The sequence below is a fragment of the Cyprinodon variegatus genome, unplaced genomic scaffold (assembly GCF_000732505.1).
Source record: "Cyprinodon variegatus isolate N-32 unplaced genomic scaffold, C_variegatus-1.0 Scaffold20, whole genome shotgun sequence".
Classification (NCBI taxonomy): domain Eukaryota; kingdom Metazoa; phylum Chordata; class Actinopteri; order Cyprinodontiformes; family Cyprinodontidae; genus Cyprinodon; species Cyprinodon variegatus.
The window spans coordinates 656,545-673,502 of NW_015150473.1; the positions used below are offsets into that span (position 1 = coordinate 656,545).

Consider the following 16,958-nt stretch of genomic DNA (forward strand, 5'->3'; position numbering starts at 1 on the left):
TAATAAAATGACCATCTGTTTGCTGTTATCTTAGACTTTGCCCCCATCTTAGAGTTTCTATAACATCAACATGTTTAGTCCGCCAAAAGCCCCTATCAAAACATATCTGTTCCATCAATATGGAGAAACTTTCCAGCACTGTGAAGACACTAATCTCCAGCTAAAGCAAACTTTTCTCCTCTTCAAAAAGCACCACGCAATAATAAAGAGAAAAAAAGAAAAATCACCCACCAATCCTCTCAATCTCCATCAGCCTCAAACCCCTCTTTGCTTAAATGTCAGGAAAAAGACAGCTGGGCTTGAGTCACATTCCACCATGGTGTTTCTGTGAGTGCGAGGGAACAAATCTGGGCCTTATAGGACTGCTTGGCCTATATCTTTCCGTTCAGCTCCAAAAGCACTGCCTTGAAGCGTCAAGGGTACAGACTGAATGTAGCAACGTTGCTACGGGGCTAATTAGGTCCCTTCATCGAGCTGTGATCTCAGCAGAATCAGCTAAACACTTCCTGACCACAGAAATTCCTCCAATAGCATTCAAAGTGGAGGGGACACATTTGGTTAAGGAAGCTTTGACGTGCAGCTCATTTGGTGATGAGAAGTTGTGCAGTTTTGTTGGACAGGCACTCCTCAAACAGCATGGAAATATATATGGTGTAGTAGAGCATGCACTAATTCATTACTGCTGTTTAGGCCAATCATATTTCACTAACCAACACAAAGCCCTTTTCCAGTTAGAGGATAAATAAGTATAACTCTTTCTGCAAATGCATTTTTTTTTCTCACAATGCAAACGCTGAATTTTCATTATCACAAACATAGGAGCCAGCATGAGACATAAGCAAATTTTGCACATGCTTAGGGCTGTAAAACAAAAACAACACTCAAAGGGAACTTGCTAATGGTACTCAGATATGTGCTACTCTTGTCTAAGCTGCGAAAATTTTGCTTTTGTCACTAAAGATTATTACTCCTTTTGATTTCCAATGGTTACTTATGAATTTCAGTGAAATCCTATGTCTCGAATCAACCAAGTTTGTAAAAATGCTGCTAAGAGTTTGTTTTATAATCTTCTAGTCCATATCTTGAAATTTACGGCTTAAAAAAAAAAACAGATTGATTTGCTCATTTTTTTTTTTTTTTTTTGCAATAACTCCTATTAGCAGCGTAGCACAAAGATAGCATATTTCTCTCAATTTTACACTGGAAAAATCAAAATCTTGATATGTAATTTTTTCTTAAAACAAGTGCATTTGTTCCTGAATTTAGGAGGTAAGTGAGACAGGTTATCAATGGAACAAGACAATTTACATTTAAAATAAGAAAACACAATTGCATTGTCTTATTTCAAGTGCATATTATCTAAATATCTAATTTTAAGAGTAAAAATACTCATTCCATTGGCAAATTATCTCATTTACGTACTCAAACTAAGAGTAAATACACTTAAATTAAAACATTTTTCCAGTGTATGCATTCAAATTTTAAAATAACACATTCACCAATAAAGCTTGCAACAGAATTTCTAGTTTATAACTGCAACTCCTGCTACCTTCTATGTGCACGGCAGCCATTTTGAATATTGAACTCAGGGATGCTGGGGGATCTGACCTTCCAGTCAGCATTCCAACTTCAGAGTGCTTTATTGTTGTACCTCTGGCTTCTCAGAACAAAGTGAAAGCACCATAACTGGAATAGGAATGGTAGGAAGTTGGCCCCCCTAATGAAAATTCTGCTTAGGGCCTGTATACAACCTTGAAGCGGCCCTGAAAATATGTGGGGACAATATAAAAAGATACCTTGTTTCCCCCATCACAACCCCTGATGCATTTATCTCAAAATATCCTCCAGAACATTTGATAACAACAGGCCTCACACTTATTAATTACTATACAAGAATCAGCTGTAATTGCTTTAGTTGAGACAAGCAGCAGTTATGGATTGAATTATCCATATTCAGCTGGGTATTGCTGACTGGCTGTTCAAATTTCAGACCCGCTTCTTTTGCAAATGACTTTTGCTGTGAGACTTATTTTTTCTGTAGGGGGTGGGGGGGTAGTTCTACCTGTTTTCGATCAAATTAGGAGAAAATTGCATTTTTTTTGGCTCTAAAAAGGGATGCAAATCATATAGGTTGGAATCAGCGTAAACAAAATGGCAAAAAATAAATAAATAAAGTAACGGATTTGGATGTCATTACAAAGGGGCGCACAATTACAGGCATGCACTAATAATGCGCGCAAACATACACCAATGACACAGGATGGAACTATTTCTAATTCGTTTGTTTCACCCTCAAAAACCTGTTTTCTTCAACCGATCCCCGATAAATTTATTAAATAACATTAGCATTAATGACACACTCTTCCTTTGCCCTATAATAGAAATGAGTGCTGCTTTTAATACGATTGTACCCTCCCTTCCCCTTAAAGTGACTATTTATGCCCCTCACATCCACCATAGCAGCCGTGCAGTCCACCCCCCCTTTATGAGTGAGCTATTGTGCCTGAGGACAGGATCCCACACACAATCTGAAGACTGAGCCAACAAAAACAGGCCCTGACAGACAATGCCGCGCTTCACCTGCTCCAGCACTGCGCATCGCAATTATGCCAAGGACATGTACAGTTAGGCTTCAGTCACTCTCTGCCTGCCTCAGAATTAAACCCAAACCAGATAATAAATACAGCCGCTGAAGAGAAGAAACAGAGAATGGGGGGGGGGGATGTATGTGCAGAGGTTTCAACTGCATAGCTGCCAGATAGGGGGGAAAAGCAAGAAGCAATAGCCTAATAAGATGCAAGCATCATCAGTCCAGACTGAACCATCAATATACAGACATGCCCTGATTCAAGACCTTATGCAATGACCTGCATCCTGTGCGCAAAATAGAAAGGCCCAAACAAGACCTGCTGAACGAAAAAAAGAATAATAATAATAATAATAATAATAATAATAAAGATCAGGTTGAACATCAGTTTGCAGGAGAAGATTTTATCTGGATATGCATGAAAACGCAACACTGAGCGCTGATTGTGCATTGATTACACCGAGAGGCAAACAAACAGAACAAATATTTGATGCGCGTCTTTGAATAACTTTCACCGCACCAAAAAAAAAAAAAATAGCCCGCAACGACCAAACACCGCACACCAGGCCTCTGCACATCTCAGAGGGTTTTAGCTGGAGGGGTGGCGCTGCGCACTTCAAACGCGAATGCGCGCCCATTGTTGTGAGCCGCTTCGGCCTGCGCAGAGATCCGCGCTGCTCTGAACTGAGGGAGTTTAAAGTAAGATTGTTCTTTTATTATACTTAAGGGAAACAATGAGTTCAGCCGCTTATTGCGAGGAGCAATCGTCAAGGGAGGCTTAAACTCAATTACTGTAGCCGTTTAGAGTGAGAAAAGAAAAATAACAAAAATTGAAATTACATCCCTAAAAAAAATCGAGCAAGTGGGAAAAAATATATATGATAAAAAATGATTAAAAATCGAGATGAAGCGTATCAAATATTTATTTTTTTCTGGGCAACAAAGGACTATAATACATTGACAGGCATAGGAACTATTGCCAGCACATGTCTATACAATACAGCTAAAACCGCCTCCAGTTTTGGACATAATCGGACATATAACAAGATAGCAGGTGGTTCCAAATAAAAAAAAATGAAGAAAAAAGAAAAGAAAAATTTTCTGAATGTCTTTTCGGACACTGGGGTGGAGGGGGGGACGACAATATTCAATTTATTGCTTTTATGGTGCTTCAAGAAGAGAACAAGAGGTGAAACGTATTCTGATTGGCACAACACATAGAAGCTTGTCTATTAACGCAAATTAGACACACAAAATAAACAAAATTACCTCGGGGTCAAATGATCATAAAAAAAACTGAATAAGTTGATATATATTGAGAGAAATTTGAAGTTTATTTCTATTAAAATTTGTTCACTTGCTTCAGTGTCACCTCAGCATGCTACAAGAGGGCTGAATCGAAATATCCCAGAGAAATAAAATAATAATAATAAAAAAAAAATACCCCAAAAACTTCTGCTTTCTAGAACCATAAATTCACATGAAGAACTAACCGAATATTCAAAACCCACTAAAACAGGAGGCACCAGATAAATAAAAAAAAAGAAGTTTCAACAGACGCACCATATTTACAATTCCCATTAAATTACACATAAATAAATATATACATACATGAACACGGATTCCCTTATATAACCGTGAATCGTGTTTAAATTCAAACAAAACAAAAAAAAAAAAAAAATAAAAAGTTCAAGTTGGTCGTTCGGAGAAAGAGAAGAGAAAGAGAAGGGGGGAGTCTACAACTGAAGTCATGACATGGAGAGCTGTGAAATTTCTCTTTGCTTTTTCAAGTTTATTATTCACAATACTGATAAGAATTCATCCTCTTTTAGCTTCGTTATTTTATTTTTTTTTTCCTCTCTTGTCACAATCGTAAAAGTGAGATATAGAGAAGGGGGTCGCTGGATTTCAGTCCATTCGTTGCAGCTCATAAAAAAACAGGAGGGTGGAGAAAGGGGGGGGGTACATAAAAAGTCTTCTGGGTGAGGCAGTGCACCTTTCCCCTTCGCCCTGGAGCGATTTCTCTGCAGCTTCTTTTCGTTTTTTTCTTTCTTTCATTCTTTTTTTCTTTCTTTTTTTTTTTAAATAACCCTTTTAATATCGTTCAGGTGTTGGAAGAAGAGGAAGATTCTTTGCGTCGCTTCCCGTTTGAATCCAAAGTGAGCGTGAAAACAGAAAACATGTAAAAATCGGCGCAAGATCAGATCAGGAAGTGGCACGTTTAACTTTATCAATAATATTTATAAGATATTTATAATATTTATATCGGGTGGGTATAGGGGGCGAGGGGATGCTGTATGGGTCGGTGCAGAAGAAGCGCCCCTGGCATGTTGCCCCCCCACTGGTCGAGGAGGAAACGTCACTTTCTGTGCTTCTCATCTTTGTCCCCGCCTTTAGTGCCGTTATCTGAGTGACTGTTGGGGTTGTTGTTGAGGTACATTTTGTCCATGGCTTTAATAGCCTCGGTCAGATAGTTCTGGAGGGCCGTGACAGCCGCGCACAGCGCTGGGGTCCCGAAACCGTGTGAGATGAGACTGAAGTGGGTCAAACAGCTTTGAATTCCTGGTTCAAGGATGGGCTGCGGCCGGGAGTTTCCAAGAGGCGAGCGGTCCTGGGACAGCAGGTCTGTGAACTCTTTGCAGACTTGCCTTAAAAAAAAATGGAGCAAATATAAGAGGAGATTAGTGACAAAGTCATGCATTAGTATCCTAATGGGAAAATATATATATTTATACAGATGACGCACTTTAAAAGTAAGCAGCCATAAAGCTTTAAATTGCTCAAGGCAAGTAAGCTTCTCTAATTGATTTATTTCAACCTCTTATTTTCCATATAGAAAACCCTGCAATGTATTCATTCCATGGTTGATATCATTTTTTTAAAAGTTCCCTAAAAGTCAACAGTCGGATATACACTGCAAAAATTGAAACCTAACTAAGAAATTTTTTCTTAAAAAAGGGGCATTTCTTCTTTAATTGAGGAGGCAAGTAAGACACTTTGCCAATAGAATAAAACAATTTACATTCAAAATAAGAAAAAAAACAATTGAATTGTCTTATTTAAAGTGCATATTATCTAATTATGTTATTTTAGGAGTAAAAATACTCATTCCATTGGAAAAACATCTAATTTACCTCATTAATTTATGGGTAAATACACTTAACTTAAGACATTTTTACTTATTTCTAGATCATTTTTGCAGTGCAGATTAAATATTTACTGCCTAATGTGTGTTTATTAGGTAATGCATATTCATTTGAAACACATATCAACAGCAAAACTGAAGCAAGATAGACGCTAATATTTTTTTTAGTGACCTATCCTAAGAAATGAAGGCTGGAATACATGTTTAAGATTCTCTGCCCCTTCTGACATTGGCCGCCTGTCTTAACAACACTTCAGAGTCCCTGCGATAAGCAGTTATGGCTGACAGCTGTTTGATTATGGCAGCCCATCATCGGTATTAAATGCTGGCCTCTGCTGCTCTGAGCCTTGTAAGGACTCCAGTCTCACTGAAAGACTGATGGCACCACGGTGCGTAAAGAAGCTGATGAGCAAAGACAGAGAAAAAAAAAAAAAAAACTCTGTAAATATCATCTTAAACAGATTATTTCTAATCTATAGGATTGCTTGCAAGTGAAATTTAAAATAAAGCTGGATGAAGTGTGTCAACACCGGAAATCTAAAGCAATTTTTGTTTATTAAATACCTAATAGTCTGTTAATAGTCTGTGGTTGATGCGTGAAAAAAACAGCTAATGAATAGATAAAAGATCATCGTGAGTGGTGCATTTTATCGCTCTGCTAAGTGTGTGTCTGTGGAAGGGGGTGGGGGTGGAGGGTTATGCGTGTGCGCAAGCTGCCAAATGAACACGCAGCTATAGGGCCACACATTGGGCACAGAGGGAGACGGTGAAAACGGACGATGATCACACTTACTTCGTGGCCAACAGCATGTTTTTTCTTTGGACTTGTTCGTTTGGGTCGGAATGTTGACGGTTTACATATTCCGCTACTGCCTTGGCTGGAAACTCGGTCTCGCACACATAACCAAAGTCCCTGGCAAGATGCACCGCTTCGCCTGTGAGGAAAGGGGACAAGAAAAAAAAAAACATTCGATTTAGAGGACATTTTTTATTTTTATTTTTGAAATATGGTCAAATCAAATATTTAAAAAGTTTTTCATCTGATTTAAACTGCTGCGCTCTTTGGGGTTTGTGCGTTAAGACATCGGGGTTATGTCACGTGCGCTTTTCCCAGCAACATTGATGATCATGATGATAACAAACGCCTGGAAATAATATTAAAGGAGCCCCGGGAGCTGTCATACATGTCAAATTCTGCAGCAGGAGAAAAGTAAGGGGAAATGAAAACTACACGGAGCTGCCTGCTAATGACCATGTCATTGATTATCAATGTGTAGGTTGATGAAAGGCCTGCATCAGGAAACCTTATTTTATGGCTAAATCCCAGCTATTCCACCTTTGCAAATTTAAGTAGCCACTCTGTTCTTTCTTCTTCCCATTGCAAATTTCTTCCACGAAGTCTCTGGGCTTAATCCACCGGACCAGTTGATTTTTATTTATTTATTTTACCCGGAAGAACGCACGCACCAAGTAAGCATCTAGCTGAAGTCCACTAAACAGTTTTCCATAAAACTGAACGAGCATAAACAATAAAAACACAAAACAGCCCCAATTTGTCAGTCAGTTCACACTGGCCATCGTCCACAATCAAGAATTTTTTATTGGGTAATTTCTAACCAAGAAACACCATCCAGGTTTTTGTTTTTATCATTCTTATTTTTTTTTCTAGGGGGTTTTCTGATTTTAAAAAAAATGGAGTGGGGTTCTTATTTAAGAAAGCCACGCTGTGTTTCTGTGAGCTTTATTCTGCAGCAGGCAGTTGCTGGTTTGAAATGTAATACTGTTACTATGATTTAATATAATTGAATTTGGATGCCAATATTATTTTAGCTGTACAGAGCATGGAAGTGCTGCCTCCTTTGTTGCTGCTCACTGCCAGAGAGCTTGCTGAAACTAGACTTTTGCTGGAAAAGAAAGCCACACTAAAAAGCAGTGACACCAGCATATAACACCCCTTGTGTTTTAATACAAAGAGCAGATTTTTTAAAGGAGATCATTTTGTGTAATATGCATTTTAAAAAATGCCAGATTTTATGGGTTTTAATTAAATATTTTTGCTTTAGTCTGTACATGAAATTCAACACATCAAAAATAGAGACATTTTCATATCCATACCAATACAGTATGACCAGATGATGCTTTTTCTACTCTAAATAACATACCACACACCTAATTATCCGAACTATTACACATTTCTGAGTAAGTTCAACTAAAAATGTTCATTTCTTTTTTAAATGCATCTTCTACCAAGAAAAAAAAAGTAACAAAGGCAATAAAGGTAAATAGATTCTGAAAATATATAAATTGACATCAGAATCTTGGTCCTCCCCCTCCTTCATTTCGTCACTGCACAGGAGCAAATTTCTGCGAAACTATCTACCCTAAATATTACATTTAGTCCTGGTCTGCAGCAATCATTAACTGGTTTGGGACCAATGAACCATTGCGGGTTTTCACCTTTTAGGAAACCAGCAGCACACCAAAATACCACCGCACTGAATTAATAAGGCTCAACTCTGCGAGCCGACGAATGTATCCAGTCGCGCAAAAAGGCATCTCTTTTGCCCACCATAATTGCCTAATTTATTCTTTAATAGGCCCCCAAAACATACTTCAGCTCCCAATAGGTCAGCACATGCAAGCGCCATTTTGCATGCCATGTCTTCACTGTAAAACCCAACGCAGGGGGAAGCTATTAACGAAAAGAATAATAAAAAAAAATCTGCCTCATGCATTGTTATATATCCAGACTGTATTAATGTTTGAAGCAACGCGGGGTTGGTAAATCAATCGACTTCTCATCCATGAGGTGAAAGAGCCTCAGCAGTGCCCAATAAACAAGCAGCACTCAATAATTAACTGGACTTCAACACAAATTAATCCAGTGGATAAACTAGGCCAGGCGTGGACCTGCGAGTGCGCTCCAGGAAGCGAAGGGCCAACGCTGCAGAGTCACTAGAATTACCAGCACCATTCACTCTGTGTTGCGTGGACGTGGGGGTCTCTTTCACTCTTGACACACGCGCACACACACACACGCACATCCTTCATGCTTTATTACTTGCGAGGCAAAGTCGGTCCACATTACACGGATGAGTGCATATGCTGATTTCCAACACAGAGAAAGAGAGAGAGGGGGTAGAATATAACATTTTCTCCCTTTATAAAAGTACCTGACATCGCGGGAGCATTAAGGAAGAAAAAAAAAAAACGTGATTTGTGGACACTGGACTTACCTTCAACTAGTGACGTCAGCAAGGTGACGTTGGCTGCCTTGCGTCTTCCAGCAGGTAGATTCAAACCGATTTTATCCAACTTCTCCCTTAGAGATCTACCCCCGTTCTTAGACTTGGCCCTATAACATTAAAACAGAGCAGATTGTTTTATTCTTATATATTAAAAAAAAAAATAGAAGAACATCAACCCAGATAAAAACACATTTTTCTGGGTAAAAACAAAATCAACTTCCGAATAAACATCACTCTATTTCTGATTTAATTTGAGAGCCCCGGTGCAAACAATAAATAACACCCTAAGAGCCTCATCACCAGCAGACAAATACAGAGCAAAATGAATAAATAAAGTCCTGCTTAATAGGCAGTGCTATTACTGGCTGCGTGTCTGCAGCACTTCAGTAGACAGTTCACCAGAGACCAATGTTTTCATGTGTAATGCCTTCACTGGGCCTACAGAGCTGGGGCTTGAAACAGACTAGGCCTACATTAATTTGAGAGAAAGAGAGAGAGAAGGAGGGAGAGAGCTAAGGGAAGTTAATATGGAATTTAACAGACCCCTCCTGCTTTAAATGCAGGAGCTAGGTGTCATGGTTGGTCGATTTTAATTATTCTTGGTACAGAGGAGGGAGAGCGCACGAGAGAGAGAGAAGAGCGCACAAACGCGCGCACAGGTAGAGACACGGTGAAGAGAGAGAGAGGGGGAGAGATTGCACTTTTTTTTGCACTTTTTTCTTGTACAAGCTCACCTTCTCAGCACCCCTCCCAGCAGAGAGGCGTTGAGGCACTCGGGCGGCGAGAGGCGTCTCTGCACCTCAGCCACCGTGACCTTGTACTTTGAAGTGGAGCTGAGGAGGGACAGGCGACCCGGAACCGAGCAGAACACCTCGTTCGGGTTGACCACTCCTCCAAAAAGACCGTCCTTATTTACAGGGATGGCGGAGACGCTGTTGTTCTTGGATAAAGAAACTGGACCTTTAGCCAGGGAGAGAAGAGGTGGGCAGTGAGGGAGGGATGGATGGAGGGAAGCAGGGGAGGGGAGGAGGAGGAGAGAGAGAAAGAAATATCCTCAGTGAATTTCATGCAATAAAGAGCCTTAACTATTTAAGGAAAGGTTATAGCTTATAGAGAAGAGTTGAACAAAACACGCTTTGTAAATACTCTCCATATTTATTTCTAACACAAAAAAACACCATACTTATTCAGAGCACACAGTTGGAAACAGCAGCAGCTTTGCACTTAAACAGCATGTTTTAAACATATATATTTACTGCACACAAAGAACAGAGATATTCAATAAAGTCTACATATTTTGACATATCTTCTGTATCTAGCAAAAAAAAAAAAAAAACACTATCAGCCGCGTGTGAATTCACACCGGGTGGGGGTGCGTGGGGGAAGGGGAGAAGGCTTTACACCGTTTTGGTGTGCAGTAACCGGAGACAAAGGGGGGAACTGTGCGCCTTTGGATAGATCACTTGTGACATTAATGGCTCAAGGGAGCCTAATGGAGACAATAGGAGTTAAACGAACTCTTGAGATTACTAATATCAGAAGCCAATTATCATGTTGATACCCAGATATAGTGACGGAATAAGTAGAAAATATATATATATATTTTTGTAGTAAAACAAAAACGAGCAAAAAAAAAGGGTGACCAAAATATCTGTGGATCTTGATCTTAATTTGACCTGACAAAAAAATACTATGGCCACGGAAAGACCTCCTTATGTTGTATCATCTCCAAAATTAATCATTACATTTTTTTTTGACAGCAAATGATGTTAAAAATACACCAGACGGATGATTCCAAAAAGCTTTACCAACTAACATATGAAAATTCCATTTAAAGATAATAACACCACAGCCAGTAATTTTGTTCCATGCCCAGTTTTGATTCCCTCTCCTTAATGGCAGATTATCTTCCTGCACACACTTGGCCTGTGCTCTTTCCACCGGTACCAACATCCATTTTACATTTGGCCATGCTGCGTGATTGCAGCTATTGGATTCTTCTCTATATATATACGCCTAGAATTATTATTTTATTTTTTTTGACCGTCAAATAGCAGGGGCCTACAAAGCCCACCAGCTCCACTCATCTCCCCGCTGCGCTGAAACGCTGACAGTAAATTCCATCAGCGAAGGAAGGGGAAAAAAGAAAAAGGTGCAGCCAGTTTGATGCACTTGGAAAGCATGTAATGAAAAATAGGCTATAGTGCGTATTAGGATCAGTCAGGCATCACCGCTTTGCGCTGAGTTCTCTGGAGCAGAATGGATGTAGGTGTGTACATGGCTCTATGTGTGTGTTTGAAGCTTGGAGGGTGGAAAAAAAAAATGCATGATATCTCAGAGGAAATTGCTTACCTTTTTTAATTACAGTCTGGTCGGGAATGTGTATTCCTTGATCCTCAACAGGCTATGAAACAAATGCAAAAATAAAACAAAACAATTTTAGTCACAAAATATGTGAAGTGAATGCAGCTTTGGGATGTTTCTGCACGTAGAAAGCCTGACACAATTAGAAGCCACCGTTATCGGCCGACATGGAGGCTCAGGAGGCCCATACCTGTTATTATTAAGGTTTTTGGAGGGTTTTAACTTAAATAGCAACAAAAACTCAGACTTAAATAACGAAGCACTGCTTCGCCCCACAATCCTGACCTAATTTCGCCGTCAGATTGGCTCCACAAGCAAGGAGAGGAAGGGAAAAAAATCTTCAAATCTATGATTGGTTAGTAATTACGAGAGTCGCAGCCTATTAAAGGCCTATATGAACTAATTAGAGAATGATCAGTGTTTGTTTCTGATGGAAAAAAGCGGCCAGAGTCATCTCAATAAGAACGGGCCTTTATTGACTGTAAGGGAGCTCGTTTATCATACGTCTTTAGTAATCGCAGCTGCCTCAACTCAATACAGCAAACTCAATTCTCTTGTTAGCGTGTGTGCAAAAAAAAAAAAAAGGGAAAAAAAGTGTCATATCGGTGTTTTTGTTCGCACAGAATAAAGAGGCTGCATCTGCTTTTGCTCGGAAGAATAAAAATCTAATAAAAGTCACGCAGAAGATGAGGCGAATACATGCAAAGGTTTTAATGCTCAATTTTGGTTAAAAAAAAAAATTATAATTTAATTGCTCAAATTTGAAAATAATAAATATGTTGCCCTACAACAGTTCCAATATTATTTTAGGTTTTTTTTTTATTATTATTATAGACTTTTACTTTTAGGAATAGGTAAATAAAATAAAAAGCATGATGACAAAACAAAAAATATATATTTTTTTCTTTTTCATCTATTTTTTAAAAGCTCTTCACGCGTGCTTTTTAAAAATATAATACGATTGCAATACTTAATTAATATAAATTGTTTGCACATAATATATAAAAAGTATATAATTTATTATAACATGTTCTTGTTGGTTTTTTCAGATAGAAAAAGGAGAATCTGCCTTACCTGAACGTCGTCTAAAGGGTGAGGTATTCCATGGATGGGGATAGAGTCCGACAATCCCGTATCGATGCCGTGGCCGGACGGTAGGAGAACCTCCCTGCGGTACTCCCGGCACAGCTGGTGGGGCAGGCTGCGGTGCTGGTGCAGCAGGCCGCTCTCCTGGCTCTGCCTCTGGCCCGGCCAGCCCGGGTGCTGCGACTGCTGCTGGGCGTGCAGAGAGTTCAGGGAGTACGGGTCGTTGACGTGTGAGTACGGGTCCTGAGACTGTGGGTAGATGGGCTGGTAAGGCGGAGGGAAGTACGGGGGTTGGAAGTCCGAGTTCGGTGTGTGGGAGAGCGGAGGGGCGCTTGTGTAGGGACTCTGACCCACGCCGCCCAGCTGAGGTAGCCTGGCTGTCCCGTTGCTGGTACCATCGTGGCGGTCCTGCCAAGGAAGAAGAGAAAAGTCATTTTTAGACATAAGCATATATTTTTAGCCTCACAGTCATGCACCAGTCTATTTTAGCCGCTGGATACTGAAGGCGATGACTTGGGCACTGTGGCCTTGGTGCATGAATTTATTACTGCTCTCATATAAAAGCCTAAATTAATCAGTTTTCCCACTATATTTACATAAAAAAAATGCAAAAAAGAAAGAAAAACATAAAGAAAAAAATTAATAAAATACAGAAAAATCCAAAATCCAGATTGGACAATATCCACTATTTTTACCCCTTTTTCCAACAAAAGGAACGCTGGTTTTAAGCATGCAATGTCCGCAGAATGAAGCAAATGATACAAAAAAAGAAAAAAAAAGACATAGGGAAAATAAAATAAGAATCAGTCTAATATGCCAAGGCTCTTACAAACTTACCATCGCGGAAAAACTGTGCACTAACATCTTTAAGGATTTTTGGTGCGATTTGGCAAAAGAAAAATCTGTTTTAAAAAAACACTCTTAGTGTTTAAAGAGGAGAGAGGAGGGGGGCGAAAAAGGGGAAAAATTATATAGGCCCCCCAGAAAAGAGTCTTCTCTCCCCGCAGGATCAGAAATGCGCCTCGAAAGCAAGACGATAATCCATCAGAAAGGTGTGGTAAGATCCGAGCCGGCCGTCATTTGCGCCTAAATAAAATGCAGATATTATTCGGTGCTGCTGGATCTGCAAGTTACTCCGGCTTCTATCACAGTGCTATACCGTCCCCCTCGCTTGAGCTCATATTAGCAGGAGAAAAAAAATAGAGTCGCTTCTTCGTCGTCCCTCCTGGACTCCTAGTGGAACGCAATCATGACTGTTAATATTACAGCAACACTTAATAATAAAGGAAGAATAGTCGGAAATCTGGCGTGAAGTGGAGGACGCAACTCAAGGCAGGAGTCTGTGCTTAAATGACGTCCATTGAAAGGAGGAATCAGTATATCTAATCAGAGATGGGGGAGCGAGAGAGAAAGAGGGAGGGAGAAAGAGAAAGAGAGAGAGAGAGAGGAGGGGAGTGGAATGGGAGACAAAAAAAGAGGGACATTCACTGGCGACTGGCGAATCAGGAAGAGGGGGTAAAAGAAGGGGGGCATTTTAAAAGCGTCCCAGGGCCAAAGCGCAAAAGTGAAAGAAAGAATGACATAGCAATGAAGAGATGCGGACCCAGACAGAAAGAAGAAGCCGATCGGAGGAGGGAATTAATGTGCACCTCTGAAGAGGGTGAAAATTCAGCAGACGACGTTTCGTTTTCACCGCATGTCTCTTTGTTTTCCACCTCCGATTCCGAAGAGTTGTCCTCCATCGGGCTCCTGTTTCTCATTCCGAATGTACTCACCGGTTCCCTCTGATCTCCGAGCGACACCGGCTGACATTAACTTTGATCCGGGGGAAAAAATAAACGCCTTACACTCTTAAAATAATAATAAAAAAAGAAAAAAGTGAGAGCAGCTGGATCGAGCGCTCCGAGCGAACTTTTACGCACCACTTAAACACTTCCCTGCTTGCCCATACACGGTTTTAAGAATTACGAAACACTCCAGGATTTCACATGCAAATGTTTTTGATACTTTTTGCATCGATACCAGCCGCGAGGATCTTCAAGTACAAACTAAAAGGCTCCACATAACAGAAAACAAGAAGCTGCCCAGGCTTTCTTTCTTTCTTTCTTTCTTTCTTAGGTGTTGTTGTTTTCCAGATCCATGTCCGTCTCTGTGCGCACATGAGGCGGGTGAAAAAAAAAAAAAGAAAAGAAAAAAAAACACGTCCAACTGGCTTCTCCACTACTAAACAAGCCTCTGATATTACTGCCAAAACTTTGTCTGTGTCCAAAACAACACTCACTCACTCACTCAGTAAGCACTCCACATACACTCGCAGGAAGGCTGTTTCCTCAAAAAAACAAAACAAAAAAAAAACTATTTAAAGGCTTCAAACTACAGCAGGAATAGCTTTTTATTTAAAAAAAAAAAAGGAAGCATATGGCTGTCACTTAAATTTTAATCAAGGCATTCTGGAAAAAAAAATACATATTTCAAATAAAATCATGGTAAGTGAATGTCTGTTTGTTTGTTTCTTAGTAACAATATTTATGTTAATATTTGTACAGATTAGAAAGTGAAGTTGAATTTTATTCGCGCAATTATTATTATTATTATATTGTTTTTATTAATATTTATTATTGTTATTATTAGTATTATATACAAAAAAATATACATTTGTTAAAAAATGCGTAAGATCTGTACCTAAATTTTCGCTTTGATATAATAAAAAAAGATCAAAATACTAAATTAGTGTTTCAAAGTAATTATCCTCACTCACCTAAAAATCTAGAATAAAATTTAATTAAAAAATAAATAAAAAAAATCCCAAAAAAAGTTTCTTACCTCGCAGTCTTCATATTTAATGTTATCAGTTAATTTCCAAAGCATTGTCATGGATTTGTGGAAGTACCTATGGTGAGCAGCCTTGTTTTCACTCAGTGAAACTGTGCTGTCCCCCGCTCTGTAGTAACCAAAAAAATCAAATCTTTACTTTTATTGAAGCTGCCCAGCGCGCTGCTGCTGATGCTGCTGCTGCTGTCTGTCTGTCTTGCGCTCTGAGGTCTCCCTCTAATGGTGGAAGTGGAGGGCTGGAGCAGCTCTGTAATAACACTGGCACAGGGCCTCATTAGCATATCAACAGCCGTTTGATTTCCCCCCCTTTTGTATATGTGTTCACACCACATCAACACCAATGGACATGGAGCGCACAGGTAAAAAAAAAAAAAAAAAAAGTCCATAAGTACATGTTTGTTTATTGTTTCTGAGGTGTTTGCATTCATGCATGGGGCTCCTGCATGCAACCGGGACGACTTCTTGTGGGATTTTTACCTTATGAATTATAAATCTAGAACATAGACGCAAAAAGTAACTAAAAGCTGATCGGTAATATTGCGCTTTTTAAATTTTTGTATTAGTTTAAGTGTATTTAATGTAAATTCCCAGCCATGTTTTTTAATCTCTAACTTCCAAGCTGTTTTTAATCCCACTGAGAGTGTGGCTTTTCCTTTCATGTTAAAGGTGAGCCATTCCAAACAGCTCTGCAGCTTCATTGACTTTACCTGTAAGGTAGCAGGGTTTAGGAGGGGAGTGTAAATAATTAACACAACAACATGGCTCCTGTTTCATTTGAATGAGCGGCTACTGGGAGCCTGGCTCTGCCCTGTCGCCGGCAGAGCCCCTCACCTCAGCAGGTCGCGGGTCAGCAGACAGGTCGACGGCCTCCTTTAAGGCGTTGTCTCCCCTCTTTCTTTTTTTTGTGCTTTTAACCAGCGGATTACCATTTTTGGTGGAGCACCCTGTTTTTCTTTCAGGCATTTGTTATTAATGAATCCAAAGCGGCTGGGTTTAAGCGAACGAAACCCAATTGATGTTCTTTTTTTTTTTTTTTACCCTCGATCAAGAGTCCAGGTCGTGTAGAAAAGGTCAGTTTTTAATAAAACTTTTAGATATCTGCAGAATAAGAATACACAAAACTGAATGGTGGAGTTTTTTAGCGTTAATCTGCAGCTGGCACGGATTGAGGATTTACTGGTTTATAGAAAGTGTTAAAGAAATCAAAGAAATGCAACTTGAACAACTTTTACTTTTTCCGATTAAGGAGTGCGTTTTTATGACGCATAATATGTAGGAACATTTTAAAAGTAAGAATAAAAAGATAAAGACTTATGTATGCATTAGAATAATCCTGAAAGAAAACTTCAAAAATAAGAATAAAGGATGTTAAACAATTTTGTTTCACCTCGTTTGAGAAATCTAACATAGCAGAAGACCAAACCAGATTTTACAGATCAACTTCATGCCACAACAAGCTAACACTTTGACACATTTAACGGATTTCTTTTTTCTCTCTCTCGCTACAGCCTCTTTTTCCTATAAGGTATAAGCAGCACATACCTGCCATTCTCCCATTTTGCCCATAATTGACATTCTTTGTCCTCTGTTGCCTGTGGTGGGTTTGGTCGCTCCGGTACCGTGTCTATCTCATTGAGCCTCGGGTCCCAAAGTAAACCTTTCCCCCTTTTTTTTTTTTTTTTTACTTAGACCTGAT

General features: G+C 39.5%; 1 protein-coding gene across 4 annotated transcripts; it reads right to left on the reverse strand.

The window, feature by feature from the left end:
- Positions 1–3,492: 3,492 nt before the first annotated feature.
- Positions 3,493–16,934, reverse strand: tfap2a (transcription factor AP-2 alpha (activating enhancer binding protein 2 alpha)). 4 transcript variants are annotated; one of them, XM_015389625.1, is made up of 7 exons: positions 16,805–16,934; positions 12,419–12,838; positions 11,333–11,384; positions 9,715–9,940; positions 8,969–9,087; positions 6,526–6,667; positions 3,493–5,235 (listed from the first exon to the last, which is right to left on the reverse strand). In XM_015389625.1, exons 1-7 carry the CDS (start codon positions 16,835–16,837, stop codon positions 4,947–4,949), a joined length of 1,281 nt encoding a protein of 426 aa, XP_015245111.1. In that variant the 5' UTR covers positions 16,838–16,934; the 3' UTR covers positions 3,493–4,946. The 4 variants fall into 4 exon arrangements, with proteins under 4 accessions (XP_015245111.1, XP_015245104.1, XP_015245097.1 ...); XM_015389618.1 differs by lacking the exon at positions 16,805–16,934 and adding an exon at positions 15,254–15,463; XM_015389611.1 differs by lacking the exon at positions 16,805–16,934 and adding an exon at positions 14,080–14,504.
- Positions 16,935–16,958: the final 24 nt, after the last annotated feature.

Coding starts and splice junctions, on each gene's coding strand:
- tfap2a (XM_015389611.1), bottom strand. CDS start 14,190: ATGAGAAACAGGAGCCCGATGGAGGACAACTCTTCGGAATCGGAGGTG. Junction 12,839..14,079: donor AATTTTCACCCTCTTCAGAG/GTGCACATTAAT, acceptor CTTCCTTGGCAG/GACCGCCACGATGGTACCAG. Junction 9,088..9,714: donor CTGGGAGGGGTGCTGAGAAG/GTGAGCTTGTAC, acceptor TTAATGTTATAG/GGCCAAGTCTAAGAACGGGG.